The following is a 17,044-nucleotide window of genomic DNA, read 5'->3' as shown; positions in this document are numbered from 1 at the left end:
TACCTACGCAGAAAGAGACCGTGTCTTAATTTAGGAGTTATGTGACAGTAATGCTATTGCACTGCTCAGAAAGGGGTCAAAGCAATGTTCTTGCTGTTCTGCTTTGCTAAAAAATGAAGGCATGTCTGTTTGCAACCCACGGGAGAGTATGCTTGCAAGAAGTTTTGAAACGATGTTTCAGCACTGGATGGAAAAGCAGCTGCGGAAGTGTCTTAGATAAAAGCTGTAGGGGAACTAGACAACCTTTCAGTTTACTAGGAAAACCCTTGTAATTCTGATTTTTAAAGTAGACGAAGCACTTCAGAACAGAAAGTGAAACAGAAGTTGGGATGCTGAATTAGTTTTTTTTGTAATTGTCTCCAAATCCTGATAGTTGGAGACTGAATTATATTTGAGGATACCACTAAATGAGAGAAGTTCAAAAGCCAAAATATATTGATATATTTATGTTTCTAAAAACGGTTAGAATATGTGTGGTAAATTGCAGACTAGAAGTTATTTGACTTTCACATGCCACGTTCGCTTAAACCTCTCTGGAAAATAGAATTTATAAAGGAACTCTGATGGAAACAGGGTTACCAGGAGCGGGCACGATTATCATATTTTTTATGGCAGAAATATGATGTGCCAACTTAGATAACAATGTGAAAACAGCAGAGGATTTAGCCATGCAGAATTCTGGTGGAGAAACATGATTTTTAACCTTACTTTGGTCAACCTCTCTAAAATTGCCTTTGAGGGGAGAGGGTCATTTTTAGTTAGGTTTAAACTGAAACTTTTTGTTCAGCGCTATTCCAGCATGGAACGTGTTAACTGTTAAAACAGGTTTTGTATGACAATTTCACATCCCGGTTTGAAACAAAACTATGGCAATACGCTTGGCTGTTTTGTACATATTTTTTTTTAGAAAATTTCTAAAAGAAAAGTGATTTTTTTTTTTAATGTCAATTTGTAGAATTCAAAACTAAAAGGTGTCAGGCTGCCATAGTTTATTCTGTAATGGTCACAAGCTGCCCTGCCTCCTCAAACAGGAGTGTAAGGGCGATAATGCATACTGATCAAGTACTTAGTAGCTGCTGGGTCCCAGTATAATATTGCTTGGCTGTTTTGTTGAGGTTTCACACATATACATAAAAATAACAGCATTTTTAGCTGATCCTAATAGATTTTCTCTGCAGCTGCATCACTTGAAAAAGGCTTTTTGTTCCAATTCTTGAAGTCTTAAGTATTGCAACCAATTTTTTTTTAATCTCAATTATGATTTATGTGTTGCGATGACTTTAAAGGCTTGATTGGTCTACAACAGTGCTTTGAAAAAACAAGAAAATGTGCCTAAGAAAAACACCGGCAGTTCAAAGCTGAATATTGAGCATACAGTTGTAAACTCACATGGCACATGGCTGGGTAGGTTTTTTTGGCAGACCCATAGTCTCAACCTGCAGTGATGCTAAAGATATTAGCAAATTAGCACTGCAAAGCTTGCCAGCATATTCGCCAGAGTCCTGCTCATGCTCTCACTGCTGTAATTAAAACTAATTATTTTCTAAAACATAGTAATACATGAATATGTGCAATAATCATTTTGTAGTGGGCAATCTGTGAAATATTTTTAAAGCTTTTTTTCCCCCTCCTCTCTTTGGCTTGTTACACAGTGTGCCTACTGCCTAGTGTGAGCCAGCATTGTCATTTTGCAGAAAGGCAGACTAGTTCAGTAATGATCAGGTTTATATATATATACTTTTTAAGCAGTGATACTTTACCGATTCTAAAAAATGTGTAAGTTTTAGATTTTTTTTTTTTTTTGCCTCATAGGTTTTTTTGTGTGTGTCCTTCCATGTTTTTCTTATCGCAAATCTTTCTTTGAAAGAAGACCATGCTGGGGAGAAAAAGAGGGAGAGGAAGGGAAGAGAATCCAGTCTTTTGTAAATGCTGTGCACATAGTTTTCTGCAGGAAAAAAAAAAATCACCCGGCGTCTTGCTGTTGTTCTTTGGCTATTTGCATTGATTCAGTGACAGAGCACCTCCTAGGATCTGCTCTGCTGGGTATTTTCTGTGTATTTACCTGAATGTTTCTTCTTGCATCTTTTTAGAAATCGAGGAACCCAGCAGCTCTGCAGCAGTAACACTATACTTAGCACTTGCATCTTCAAATAAAAAAAACTCTTAAACTCCTCGCACCCCTGGGAAGCGACTGTGGGCTGTTATCTGAGACAGACGCTTGCACGTTCGTTATAGTCCCACCTCGTTTCGGCACGAGAGGGGAAAGCTGAACGCCGTTTCCCAGCAGAGCAGGGTTTGCAGCTTGTACTTGTGTAGTGAAGGTTCCCAATAGCTGAGGAGTTTGTCCTGGAGATGGCAGAGGCAGTAACTGATCTGTGGGACATCAGCTTTAACACAGAAGCATAATTGGGTATTTCAGGCTTTTCCTCGGTTTCAAAATTGGGAGCAGAAGCCGTTTGGTTTTGACTTATGTTAGTCTGTAAATAAGGGGAAAGCACAGTAGTTACTAAAATAGACTGTTGTCCTCTTAAAAGGTGTAATGGTCATATCTGTAGACAGTTGCAAAGACCGTTGGAAACATAGAAAGCGTCTTTCACTTTGTAAAAATTTGTTGTTGTTGTTGTTGTATGGCGCTTGTATTCTTCCCTCTTTGGTTTTCCTTTACTTCCTCCCTTCAGCTGCAGCGGTTTGCAGGTTTCCAGCGCTAGAGTAAAAGGCCAGAGGTGGGGGAACCTGCGCTTCACGTGTCGGCAGAGCCCCGCCGCGGGAAGCGGTTTTTCCTGCAAAGCCAACCATAGTCATGCTTAACTGTTTCTCCTGTTTTCGATTAGCACCTATGGGTCTTGCAGATATGATGACACCCGGTGAGTCCAAACTCCCCCTTCCTCTCAAAGCAGACGGCAAAGACGAAGGAGCCCCGCAGCCCGAGAGCAAGGCAAAGGTATTTACCTCCTCCGCACGTGGTGTTGGTTCGGCCCGCAGAAGTCTGCTGTGTTGTCCTCCATCTTCTGGTTTTGGCCTACCCACTTCCGTTCTCTCCTGCATGCCTTTCCATTCACGTGCAATCTATTTGTTTGTTTCTTTTCTTTTCTTTCTTTTCTTTTTTTTTCTTTTATTTTTCCTTCATTGTGTGGATCTGAAAGTTACTAGTTCTTACGGCATTTTAACTTGCGGGGGCAAAGCGACCCAAGCCAAAAGTTGCGTGGGGATTTGGCTGTGCCAGGTGGGTGGGGAAGAAGGGTCTTGCCTGGTTTCGATACTTGCAGCCATTTTTCTCTGCCTTCAGTTATAGCTTCCTGTTTTGGCCGCCTCAGCAGCAGCAACATACTTTAATATTTTGCTTTCTTGCCTTATTTGATAAAATAAGGTGAACAGCTTGTTTTTTTTCTTTCTTTCATAAGGGGAAACCCATGCTTAGCATTCCATGTGAGCTTGAAATAAGCATGGTGGCTTAGTGACTTTAGCCAAGCATCCAGCAAACTTTCCAAATTATACTAATTAACAATGTTGTTTTACTACCTTTTATATATATATATAAATATATTTATATATGTGTGTGTTTTCTGTATGTGTCTCTCTGTTTATATATATTTTATATATAAAAAATTGGTCAGTCTGTTAAACTGGATGTATTTTTTTTGTTTTTAATAAAGTTTGCCCTGCCTTTGTCATATTATTTTTTTTTTTATTCCTCTACCACAGGATAGCTACAGCTCTCAGGGTATTTCTCAGCCCCCAACCCCAGGCAACCTGCCAGTCCCTTCCCCAATGTCCCCAAGCTCTGCTAGCATCTCCTCATTTCATGGAGATGAAAGTGATAGCATTAGCAGCCCAGGCTGGCCAAAGACTCCATCAAGCCCTGTAAGTGGCTCTGGTTTTTTTGGTTTTTGTTTATTTTTTGTAATTAATTATATTTTAATGCTTGCTTGTTTGTTTTATAAATTCCTTTTCTTCATTATTTATCCACTAAACAGTTTTCTTTCTTTATAACACTTGGGTACAAATTCTGCTCTCGGACACATGACTGTCAGTTCCACTGCCTGGCTTCAGTGGGGCCCGAGCATGCTCAGCCAAGGGCAAAATTTGTCCCAACAGTAATTTTGAAATAAGAAAGAGTAAAATTGCGTGCATCATGCCAAGTGTGCTGTCTGGTAATACAGCAGTTGTTGTGAAGAAAACATCCTTCCTGTAATGCATCAGCTTCCAAGCATGCCGACTGTGTTGTTAAGGACGATTCCATTGCTGTTCCTGGGCCCAAACTCCTTCACACAACTGACTTCACTCTGTTTGCTGCACTTGTCTTTGCTAGTGTTGTTTAGAAAAAAACAAAACAAAACAAAACAAGTAATCTTCTCCCCTACTGAAACTAAGTTCTGTCTGTCAAAGTTTGAATTACAGGCTCAGCACCACGGAAAAACTGTCATGTATGTTTTGGAAACATTTTTAATTCTGAATTGTGCGTTTGGAAATACAATTACTAGGTTATCAGGGCACAGTCAAATAATATTGTTTCTGATATGCTTCATTCACTTAATTTGAAAAAAACCCAAACTGTGGGTGATAAAAACCTCTTGTATTTACATTTTTAGAAAATTGCTTTTTTAGATGAATAATGTTTAGTCTGTCTGGTATAGGTTATAAAGAAAAATCTGTGTGAGATGCATGGAGCTAAAAATAAATGTTTTCAGATATAAATATACACACACACACATATGCATACATAGAAAATCTGTATACATACGTGTGTGTGTGTGTGTGTATAAAAAAAAGAGAATGCAAACATAGCCATATGTGGCCTATGGGGAGCAAATGTCCACTTGATCATTTTTGCTTTGTTTTTTTGAATTAGGAAAATATATGTTGTTCCTCTTCTTTTCTTTTTAGTAAAAGTAATAATGGTCATAATTTCACTTTAGCAAAATACTGCAATATATAAAGGTTTTTTTCCAATGTTAATGTGCGGTTAACGTGGCAACAATTCTTGATACATTGACAAGTATGTTTCAAGGGAAACAGAGGAAGGCCATTTGGAGGGCAAAAAGGTCTACTCTTCCAAAAATCAGACGTCTAGTGAATCCCCCAAGCAGAGGGGTAGCATGACATAAAATGCACCCCCTTAATTTTGATGTTTATTTGGCAACGACTTTGAGTCTCAGAAGGCAGCTGGTGTTACTTGTTCCCACAAAGTCCCATCTTCTCTTTTTTTTCTAAAGCATTTCAGAAAGGGTGGTACCAAAAACTGGGTTTGTTTTCTTTTTAGTAGTGTTTAAGGTATTGTTTCTTTGCAAGGTTTCCTGGAGGAAAGCAAGAGAGCTATTGCACAGGCTGTCTAAATACATCCAGTTCTTCTAAAAGGCGCTACCAAGTGGTAATGCATTCCTGAGCTCATTGTATGAACCGCTTAACAAATCCGAGAGCCGTCATGAACTTATGTGGAGCTTTTTCCATTTAAATGCGACAAAATACAGCACTGGAATATATAAATGGGGAATGTTTGTGCTTTCGTTTTTCGAGCCCTTTTGAATGCCGTTCTCTTCAAATGCTGTTGCATCTTTGGCTTCCGTTAGCTTCTCAGTACATGGAAATGGGTAGATACTGCGCTTTAAAGTGATAGCAAGATAAGTGCTGTAAATTAGCTAATCTCTTTTTACCTATGAAGGCCAGCATATTGGATAACTTCATCGACTTCAACAGCTGTCTGACATAGGCTGGAACGATTGATTGCTGGCATTTGGTTACGCTTGAGAAAAGCCTAAATTTGTTCATTCCTTTATTAAATTCTGAAGCTGCTTCATGTGCCACAACTTCTCCTTTCTAGCAGTGGATAAAAGCAAGGATGAATGATCTGTCATTCACTTCACAGTATCCCTGGGATCCTAAGTGGATCCTCTCTTTCAGTGTTTTCTATACAGAAGTGAAATGAGAAAATGTAGAGAAGGAATTGCTGAATGTTATGTTTTGAGGGCTCTTCAGGTGTATAGGGAAAAGGGCACTGTTTTGCTATGCTAATTCTATGTATAATGTCCATCCCTGGTAGAGGAAAGGTGACCCTGAATTAATTAAAAGAAGATTTGAAAGTGTGGGTATGCACTGCACAGGGTCACTGCAACATGAATAGCACAGTAGGTTATGAAAACCCCATAAAATGTTGTTCATTGTCCTTTTTTGTACGTGGACTACACGTACACTAGAGGCAGCTGAATAGTACTGTATAACGACAGTGCTGGCTATGAGGGGGTCTGCAGAGTCCTTCAGGAAAAAATCTTGACGGAGCATTTTCTCCTGCAAAAGTTTCTGTCAGAGATTGGACTTGGGCTGCTTTTTTGTTGCCTGCGTGCGCACACCTTGTCCTGCAGTGAAAAAGGCCGATATAGGAAGTGTAGTATTGGTAAATTCTTTATTATGGAGGTGAATATTAGATAGTTCTATAAATACAGATTATCTACAGAAACAACTGCCTTCTGCTTTAAAGCAGAATTTCCTACAGAAAACTTTGTTGTTCTGAAGGATTCTGTAAACTTACCATACAAGACTATGGGGGACTGAGGGCAGAGTAAGCTGCAGCTAAATTAGTAAAGGTATGTGCAACAGGCTTGCACCAGCATGCTCTTATCACCAAAATTATCAGCGAACCTTACTGAAGAAAAGCTCATGATCTGCATTCTTCCAGCATAGCCTGGCATGTATCCGTTTTTAGCAGTCTGTTCATGGGATCTTCTTGTAATAAACCCTTATTTTGGGGGGTTAATATTTATGTGTAAGTAGATGTAGGCTTCCTGCTGAATCTGCCCGTAGGAACTAAAATATGTGTATAGACGGGCTTGCACACATCTGTCATTTTTATGTATTTAAGTTTATAAAAATACAGAAGAGGAAAAGATCTTTACTCTTGAGGAATAGCATTTTTCCCTCCAGTGCATTCTTCTAAAGTTAACATTTCATTTTAGAAGAAAATTGTGCCCATTTTGCAAAGCATGACAACCTGAAAGCTCACACAGTAAGAAACCCTTCTTACCTTCTGTAAGCTGTGAAAAGTTTTCAGATTAGACTGTCATTTCAGAGCCTGCTGCAACACTGCTGAAAAGCAACATCATTTGAGACGTGCAGTAGAAGCACCCAGTATGAAAAATTCTTAACCAGTTTCCATTCTGCTCCAAATTTGATTTTAAAAAGAAAATCCTAGTGTATAAAAGTGAAAACATAAAACTGGTAAATCTGAACGTTCTTTTAATAGTGAACTTGCATAAAAATGAAATAAAAGCTACTCTGTTGCTTCGTACGTTAAATATAAGCACATAGAAAATTTGCTCTCTGAAAGCTTAGAGCTTAAATTGGAATTCTGTGGCATCACAAGGGTGAGATGAAAATTAATGCTGATGAACAGTAGAGTAACTTCGTCCTTACTGCAGTTGGTAATAGGGTAGTTCCAGTTTGTTCAGCTGTTCAAATTTATATGATCATATGTCTGTTCTCATTGCAAATCAAATTTTTAGCAACATGACTTGCCTAATTTGTTTTTCCCACCTGCCTCCAAAAAAATCTTTGACATAGTGTATATGTTGAAAACACGCTGAATTTTGTTTAAAGACACAAATACGTAGAAAGTGCTACTTTGAGTGAAGGGATTTCCATTACAGAAACAGTTTGTGCTTTCATTGCATAATCTACAGGGTTTATGTCAAAGTACTTCCTTGCCATCCATTTAGTATCAGTTAACCAAATTCGGCTTTGACTCTGACTTAAGTAGGAGTTACACCACAACTGAATCCGACTCAAGTGAATTCAAGAGTGTGCCTCATTTCTAAGCAAGGAAGGTAATATTATCTGCCACTAGGAAGGATTGCTGTAAAGAAGTTACAGAATTAGAAAGCGTGGCAAACAACTTTACAGGAGGCTATGTATTTAAATAGAATTAATATCCGTTCACTAGAAGGAACAACAATGGCTCGTGGAAATGCTGGGTCACCCCCTCTTAGCTTCCCATTTCTTCTCTGGCTTTCCTCCAGGGTTCCAAGTTTCAGCTAAAGCCTGTCATGTTTTCCAGGCTAACATGTGCAAGATGAAGGGTGGCAATGCTTTTAAAATCACTCACAGTCAGATGCTACCACACTACATCTCTCATGATGTCAGAGTGCCAGCCCTTGTCAGCGCTATGTGGGGCATGGACAAGTGGGTGGGTCTGTAGCATCCCTGAGGTGCATTTAGAGTCTTGCTTAGAGATGCTCAAATAGAAATAAATTGTTGCTTACTTCAAAATAGTACTGTCTCACGTTCAAAATAAAAGGAAAGGTTACAAAAGGAAAGGGTGATTGGCTAGATGAGTTTGAAGAAGCATCTACTGCAATCAGCAACCCATTCTATGATTTTGCCACACAGATATAAAGAATACGTTTCCTCCTGCAGACCTTCATGTATATGGCTCCTTTCCTAAAGCTTTATATCCGTCTTTGCCCCACTTGTTTTAACTCTGAACCACCCTGTCTTCACTAATGGGCAAATCACTTCCCCTTCAGCAAGATGGTCTTCCTGCAACAGAAGCAGCACATCTGCTGTTAGGTTGGAGGCACTTTAGAGAGCGTGTAGTCTATCCATGTGTGGCAGAGCCCAGCTCACAGGGGTCTACTGCGGAGAAAAGATAAAGTGAAACGTTCCAGCTTGTGTAGCAGCCTCAGTACTTTGTGCAGTCTCCACACTGAGGAGAAAAGGGCATAAAGATAACTTGAGCCTTTGTTAGCTGTAAAGCCAGAATAGAGGCAACAGAATGGTTTCACTCCAGCTATTCTGCGGCATGAGAGAGAATTCTGCTCTTTCCACCTCTTTTGGGTTTCCTGGTGGTGGTTCGGCTCTGGTTGCTGTGCATCCCTGTTTTTCCTCAGGTCATAGTATACATTTTCTCTCCAGAGGTAGGGTATATGAAATGGCTATTCTCTTTCATCCTTCAAGAGAGGAGAGCAGTAACTCATGACCGTGCAGCTAATTGGCAGATCACACAGAGTATTGCCACCAATCTACTTGCACTTTAGCCACTGTTATTCATCTCTCTTTTGGCCAGCGGTGGTGAGAAGAAATAGTAGAGCATGACTGTTTATGACTATCTAAATTGAGCACTACTCTCCAGAGTGCTGGGTTGCCATAATTTATGTTTTAGGCTATTGTGTAATTCTGGTTCTGGTAGAGCAGTTAGATTTTCTAGCATCTTTCTTTTTGGGAAGGTGGAGGGAGATGATTTGGTTTGTTTTTAGGATTTTATAAAGTTGTGTGGGACAAACTTGTTTTTAATGTTGCCCGAACTACTGATGAGAAGCACTATGTGAGAGCTACCTGTTATTAAAATGACATGAGGCAACATCAGAAACTTGCCTTCTGGGATTCAAAGTTCAGCTCCGTGAAATATATAAGAAAATGGGGAGTTTGGGCCCTTTATTTACAAAGCTGAATTTTCAGTATATGGACAGAATGTACTGTTTGTGCCTGAACTAGTAGCCTTCATTCCTGACTGTTGTGTGATAGCTTTAGTTTGTTTGACATCTTCTCTTTTTCAGTGTTGTGAGTTTCTTACTTTCTTCTCCCTCCCCCTCCCGCCCTTCCCCCAACTCTTTTTTTTCTTTTTGCTACTTAGAAATCAAGTTCCTCTACCACAACTGGAGAGAAGATCACAAAAGTCTATGAACTAGGAAACGAGCCAGAGCGCAAGATGTGGGTAGACCGGTATCTCACTTTCATGGAGGAGAGGGGCACGCCTGTGGCTAGTCTGCCAGCTGTGGGCAAGAAGCCCCTGGACCTGTTTAGGCTCTATGTCTGTGTCAAGGAGATTGGAGGTTTAGCACAGGTGAGAAGAAACACTTAAAAGTGAACATTTCAAAAACGTAATATACATTCTTTCTAGAATATTTTCTTCTGGTTACACTGTTACCTTTCAGTGCTGACAACAGAGCAAAGAAAATAGCGCTTCATGATGATCAGGCTGCAATATTTTTCTGGACTGTATTTTGATCTGCATAATTGTGCTAAAAGTGCACAGTTTGAAACAAAATTGACCAGCAATAAAGACAGATTAAGTTGCTATCCATTATGGGAATCCAGTAATACTCCTATGAGGAGAAAGGAGATGGCCACTGGATCAAAGTCATGAGGAAGAAACAGATGATAGGGCTGGAAGGAATGAGCTAAAAGGAAAAGGAGATTTTGAAATCCGTCCTTCTCAGATAGGTGTACTGCCTCTAGGACAATTCAGTTCATCTCTCCTGAGAAGTGGCAGAGAGACACTTCTTGAGACACTGTCCTTTGTCCCAAACCTTTCATCTCTTGAGCGTCTCTATACTGTACGTTTATCCCATAGACATGGACTGTGCTTTCGGTGTTTGGAAAATGCTAACGTGATGTTTTGTTTTGCCTTATAAACATAACGATAACAAAGGAGAGGTGAATGACTTAATTGAGATGAAGGAAAATAAAAACCAGGAAGAGGTGAGAATAAAAACCCCAGTGTTAGAAGACAGGACATACAACTTCTCAGCAAGAGGAATAAGACTACAAGAGTATTTGCTATGTTGCAAATGGGGAAGCTTTAGTTTGTATTACTGGTTAACTGGAACTAGGAATTTTGCAAAGGGATGTGTGGAAAATAACTTACTTAGGGTTCTATAGAACTGACCACCTCAAAGCAGAACCAAATGTTTCCTTGTCTGTATAGCACTGTCAAAAGGGAGAGCAGGAGAATAGCTGTGAAATGGTCAGTAGAAGCCATCTTAGCTTCAGTATTCAGTCATCTCTCCTTACTTGATGTTTGCAAAACATATAGTTTATCCCTTGCGTCAAGGGTATCAGTCTGGCTAGGTGCTGCGACTTGGCTTTTCCATGGATTTAAGAACATTTGTGGATGTTCAGTGTTTTGCAGGATTAGGCCCTCAACATAGATATATAGATAAAAATCTATATATAATATTTAACATGAAAATAGATATAATTTCACACTAACCTACAGAATTCAAACACCAAAATATGGCAAATGAAATTAAATCCTCAGAGCACTTTTAATGATATATCCGGTTAGTTCAGGAAAGACACAACATAAATGAAAACATTTTTAATGCTGTTTTTAATAGCACACTTTACAACATAGGATTTGACTGCTGAATTAGATCATTGGCCCTTCTGATCTAGAGATGTTAGCTATTCCTATTATTAAAGGAAAGCAAAAAACGCTAACACACTTCACCTTGCTGGTTGTTAAATGCTAAATATGGGAAAGGGATGGCATCCTGACATTTTCAGTGATCAGTTCATGCCCCCCAGTATCATAAAGATTTGATTACTTTCAGGTGAGAAACTTTATTATAGGTAAATTGTATCATGCCGCTCCTTTGCCTCATATGGTGTGACTGGGGCTATAGTATATGGCTGTTAGCTTTAAAAATTAAGCAAGAGGGTGAGGTTCAAATGAGATATGCTGAAGAGTCCTTCATGTTTGCTTATTACCTGGAAATTTATTTTATTTTGGAAGGCTCGGTGATAATTTGCGACAGACATTATGCATTGCCAAAGAATAGATGCCATTCACTTGGACTCAATTTTTGAAGGAGCTTGAGTTACAGATTTGTGTGCTTCAGTACTGATAAGAATTTACACTGAAAATAAAGGCTCCTGGTTTTGCTGTTATGCTCACATGAATGATCACCATGGTTATCTGTTTGGGGCTGCTGAGAGGTGCAGGGCTTTGCCTGATGAGATTTATTTAAACGCATCTGAGTGGTGCTATCCTATAAAGTTGTTGCTCCAACCGCTACGCTCCATGTCTCATGATGCTGCTCACAGAGTGACAGGGATTGTAGCTGTGCAGCAGTGGTACACATTCTCTATCTGAGTACTTGCACATGATGGGGTCCCAACATGAGCAGAGCAGCTGTTGGCAATCTTCTTTTAAATGCCAATATACTGGGCATTTAGGCATGAATGTTTCTATTTGCATTATGCAATGTGTTCATTATGCACCACTTAGAGCTAAGTCAGCAGGCAGGAAGGGCTGTGTAACTGGATTTCAAGCCTCAACAGGGGCAGTTTACAAAAATCTCTTCTCCTTTAACTCCTGGGTTCTTGCAGGATGTACCAGAGAAATAAAAACACTTCACAGAGCCATGCCAATCTGCCTGCTATTAACACTATCCCCAAAAGGTCTTTGTTGACTAGCAACAGGTATGGTGTTATTAAAAACAGAAATGTAAGAAACATTTCCTTTGCTGCCACATAGACTTTAGCAGCAGTATGGCTAATGATAACCTTTGTTGCTACAGAAGTTGAGTTCATAAAAGATCATAAGATCATAAAATCTCATGGCTCAGGGCAAGTGCTAGTCGTCATGGCATGCAGGAATCAGAATTCTTCCCCAACAGAGGCCTAGATGCCTGCCTCTGCCTAGAGGCCAGACCTTCAACATCCATTTATTTCAGTGCTGCCTCCCCTCGTTGGATCATATCTAGCAATTGCACAACTGTTTGAGTGAACATTGGGCATTACTGCAAAAATACCGCCTGCTATTACTGGTACAGCTAAATGAGCCAGTGGTATCGTCCAGAATGACAAATGAACTCAGCTGTTCTATAGATCAGCAGTATTTGAGGAATTTATGAAAAAAATTCTTTCGATATTCTTTGCCTTCCACTGCAAACAAGACTCGGACCAGAGTTACGTAGTCAGCACTGAAATACAGAGTATTGCTGGACTAGCCCCATGTGTTTGAAGTCTGCCTTTATTAATTCAGGGGTCTCATTTCACTCTGCCTCTTATTTTGCAAAAGGATCGTTGATCTGTCCTTGCAAGACACCCTAAAGTGAAAGGACTTGAACCAGGAATTACAGGCTAAACTGTTTGACAGCTCGAGGCTGTTTTGGAGGGAAAATTATTTTTCATATCAGTGCTCAAACACTTAAATTGCAGACTAACACTGTTACTGCTTATAAAATTAGTTTTTAGAAGCTGCTTTTTAATTAGAATGGGGTGGATGCCAGTGGGTGTCGGAGAGAGTGAGTGAGTGCGTTTGCTTGGAGTTGAATTGCTAAGTGAAGAGCATGGGTCCTGGAAGAGTGCAGAGCATTTAGAAGATGCACCATGCGGAAGACTCAACAAGCAAGACTTTTTATGTAGCTATCAGCAGGTTTCTTAATGGTTTTATAACTGTAAATGTTGTCTATGCATTACTGCATGTGGGAGTAATGAGCACTAGTTAAAAGAGGAAAATAAAAAAAAGTAAACCAAGACATTAAGTGCATTTATTGTGCTAGGTTAATAAAAACAAGAAGTGGCGTGAACTGGCAACCACCTTGAACGTTGGCACTTCGAGCAGTGCAGCCAGCTCCCTGAAGAAACAGTACATTCAGTACCTGTTCGCCTTCGAGTGCAAGATTGAGCGCGGGGAGGAGCCCCCTCCAGAAGTCTTCAGCACTGGAGATACTAAGAAACAACCTAAGATTCAGCCGCCATCTCCTGGTAAGTAGAAAAACTGCAGCCTCTTACACAACCATTTTTTAATATGCGGAAGATACTCGTTAGATTGCACTTTGTGTGTTTAGAACATCTCTTGCTCACGCAGGACCAACTAGTTGGATAAATACATTTTTGGCGTCTTGTCTGCAAACCTCAGCTAGCTCTTGGCTCGAGTCACATTTAACACTGAAGGGCTACTGACGTTATGTACCCAGTTTGTCATTGCTCTCTCATACAGACAGACATACCCGCTCAAACGTACAGAGATGTGTGCGTCAACATATGCTTAAGTGTTTGCTTCTCAACCTTACAGATTCAAAGTGATCATAGTAAGAAAGATAGCATCATGCAAGGATATGCTTGTAGCGTGTGTTAGACACGAGGCACCCAGTATTAAAAAGTGTGTCTGTTTATCTAAAGATCAGATTCTGTTGCTTGCAGTTTCATTACTGTTGCTCTGAAACTGAATATTCAGCATGGCTCTCGGGAGGTAAAACTGCTACTCAATACGGGTAAGGATGGCCGACACTGGACTAATCAGTCCAGTGGCTCTCAGATTAATGACAGTTGCTCTGATACAGTTCATTTTGAATGAGCGGCAGATGGAGAGAGCTGAGACTATGGTGTATCCTCACAACTAGGCTTGGTAGTTTAGAGACACGCTCTTTAGTCTGTGGCTGCTAATCCTGTATATCAGATTAGCTGTTAGCTTCACTGTCATTATCTTGTCTGAAAAATTGGCATTGGAGATGCTTGATTTTGGTCAGTCTCTTTGCATGTACACTGTGGTGTCTGAAACCACAGTGTTTTCTTTCCGTATTAATTTAGCTCAAGATTTGATAGTCACGATTGATATTCAATGCAGGAAAATTTTTTAAGTAGTAGTGTTTTAAGCACATATAAAAAGAGGTAACAAGTAATTTTCTATAGTGTTGACTCCTGGGCTACCTGTGGAAGAGGAAAATTCCCCTTTGATTTGCTGGTTATTAGACTTTTCTGACCAATACAATAATTTTGTTAATACCTGTCATCACAATTACTATTAGGCTGACCACCTCCTCTTATTGCCAACAGAATATCATTCCTGGAATACTTAAAGCAGTTTCCTGCATTAGAAGGCAGCATTTAATATAAGTAAAAAGTATTTAAAATAATTTAATGTCTTTTACTGCAGTTCACTAGCTGAAAACAGGAAGTAGCGAGTCAGGGATCCAGCAAGCTCTCCGGGCAGTGTACAGGCTGTAAGGCCCCAGTTTGAGAATTCTTCTCACAGATACTAGCAACTGCAAAGACCTTTATAATCACATCATACGGTTCTTGCCTTTACAAGATCATTTCTTACAGTAGTGCTTTGTCAGCAGAGTCACAGATACAGGTGCTAAGGCTTAAATCTTTCCGTTTTACGGACTAATGTATTCTGTAAGAATTTCAGGGGGGGTGTTTAGTTCAAATGTATTTTCCTAGCTACATCTCTCCGTGTAATCACTTAAATAATTCCTCTTCCTTGTTAACACTTGGGATCATCAGGAGCCCCAACACTGATTATTTATTATAGAAAATAGTTATGTTGCTTTGCAAAACCAGCTTACAAAATGGGGAAAAAACACTTAGTACTAGAAGCGAAGCCTATAATCCAAATATTTGTCTACCTAAAACAGGCACAAGGTGTCCAGAATTTGCACCACTGTTGAAATTAAAAGATGTTTGCATTTATTTGTCACCTCCGGAGAAGGCTGGTAAGGGGAGCTGAAGCTGGCAGACTTGTTAACAAGGCTGAAAGGAAATTCATCTTAAAAAAGCTAAACAGCAGTACTGAAATTGAAACAGTATTCTGCTTTTTTTTTCTCTTCTCTCTTGCACTTCCCCCTCCAACACTGTTCTCAGTAGTTCGGTTCAGGGACAATCAAAATAAATAGGCTGAATTTTGAGATGAGGAATCAGTATGTAAATGTGTAGACTTGAAACAAAGGAATGGGAAATGTGCCTTTTCACAAAGTCCTTTTGCATCATCACGCTACAGATGAAAACGACAAAGTCCGAGTTTAAATTTATTATAACGTTCAAACAAACTGTCTATGAAGAGAACTGAAACTATTTTTCTAAAATAAAAACACAGCAGGACACAGAGACTGGAAGAGGGGGAAGGAAGCAAAGATCTCAAGGTTTGTTTTGTTGGCTAGAAAAGAACTCGTGTCACTGAATGGACTGCACTTCTGTACGGAGAAAGGCTTTCCCAGTGTGTATCAGCTTTAGTACATGAAATCCCGCTGGGGTATAGATGCTGCGGAGAGTAGAAGCCTGTTCTCTTAATAGTCAGCTTTTTCCCTTGTGCCTTTTTCTTTAGCATATACGGACATTAACATTTTAACTGCACAAAGGAGGTCGAGTTGTGGATGTACTTTAGATAATCTGTTGCTCTTTGGCGTTCACATAGAACAGGAGCCCAATGCAACAAGAAACAGTAGCCTTGACAGGTCCTTACTTTAAACATTAGGGCCTCTGTTGTGCAGTCAGCTCAGTGTAGGCAGAGGCACTTTGAAGCCAAACCCATTTGCAGAGAACTAGTTACAGTGTTAGTGCCTAAGTTAATTCTGATGAAAAAGCAGGGCGACTTGTCTCAGAGAGGAGGGTATTGTATTTTATGTAATTCTAACCAGCTGATGCTATGAAGTCAGGATCATGAGAGAGTTTATAAATCAGCTGATCCTCGTAAAACTTTTAAAAATAAATGTTTAATTGCTAGTAAAAATATACAGGGATTAGAAGCCTTCCTGGTCCAGAGAAGAATTCAGTTTCTATGTAACTCCCAGGTAAATGCTACGCTTGGGGAGAACAGGCTGAAGTGCAGCTCAGAGCAGGGCAGTTGTTGCAGGTGTTCCCAATCATGGGGCAAATGGGTGGCTGGCTGTCTCACAGATGATCTTTAGAGTGTAATCATTAAGGGGATGCTAGGAAAGGCAGTATAACAACTGTAGGGAGCAGTTTCCTATAGAAGAGCGCAGTTGGGGAAAGGATGTGATTTGTAAGTGAGATTTATTGGACTATGATGCAGTGCTCTGGGCTCGTGTTGGTCCTTTTGCTTATAGCTCTGTATTTGGGACTCTCCCATCATTTCTGCTTTTTACGACATCACTCTGGTGAAGTAGATGGTGCATACAGGGGGTGCAGAGTTTAGTGCGTGTACCCTGCAATTCGGGACAGTATAGTAATAGAAAACTAGAAAAAGGAGTCAGACTAGAACAGCAAAGCGACCAGCTGGTTGGCTTTGTTTGGTAGAGGTTTGCACAGTAGCCAGGGCAGGACTAACTGCCTGTTTTAACAAATGGCTTGGCTTTGTATTGCTGTTAGTTGCTCTTCTGTTCTTTCCGAAACCTCCTCGGGAGAGGTTGGGGCCTGAGTGTGTTATGGCGTGCCTTGCGCTGCTCTGGGCTGTGCAGGCTGGAGACAGGCTTGCGGAAGGCTGAGACCTTTGTTTCATAGCTTAAATCAGTCTAGCTCAGGTAATGCCTTCAGCAGCAAAGACCATATGCCTAATTACAGGCTAACTGGAAGAGTTTGTATCCAG

At 40.1% G+C, this 17,044-nt stretch overlaps 1 protein-coding gene across 18 annotated transcripts in view; it reads left to right on the top strand.

Annotated features, from left to right (window-relative positions):
* ARID1B (AT-rich interaction domain 1B) overlaps positions 1 to 17,044 on the top strand; it is a 336,987-nt gene that overhangs the window by 297,731 nt on the left and 22,212 nt on the right. For 11 of the 18 annotated variants that reach the window (XM_068938631.1, XM_068938622.1, XM_068938621.1 and 8 more), the window contains 4 exons: positions 2,832 to 2,941; positions 3,703 to 3,861; positions 9,620 to 9,829; positions 13,278 to 13,482. In XM_068938631.1, the coding sequence (XP_068794732.1) occupies positions 2,832 to 2,941; positions 3,703 to 3,861; positions 9,620 to 9,829; positions 13,278 to 13,482 (684 nt within the window). The remainder of the gene's footprint in view (positions 1 to 2,831; positions 2,942 to 3,702; positions 3,862 to 9,619; positions 9,830 to 13,277; positions 13,483 to 17,044) is intronic. The other 7 variants (XM_068938627.1, XM_068938626.1, XM_068938637.1 and 4 more) reach the window with 1 other exon arrangement.

Source organism: Struthio camelus, chromosome 3 (genome assembly GCF_040807025.1).
Source record: "Struthio camelus isolate bStrCam1 chromosome 3, bStrCam1.hap1, whole genome shotgun sequence".
Taxonomy (NCBI): Eukaryota; Metazoa; Chordata; class Aves; order Struthioniformes; family Struthionidae; genus Struthio; species Struthio camelus.
The sequence above is the reverse complement of the archived record's forward strand: the minus strand, read 5'-3'. Positions and strand labels throughout refer to the sequence as shown.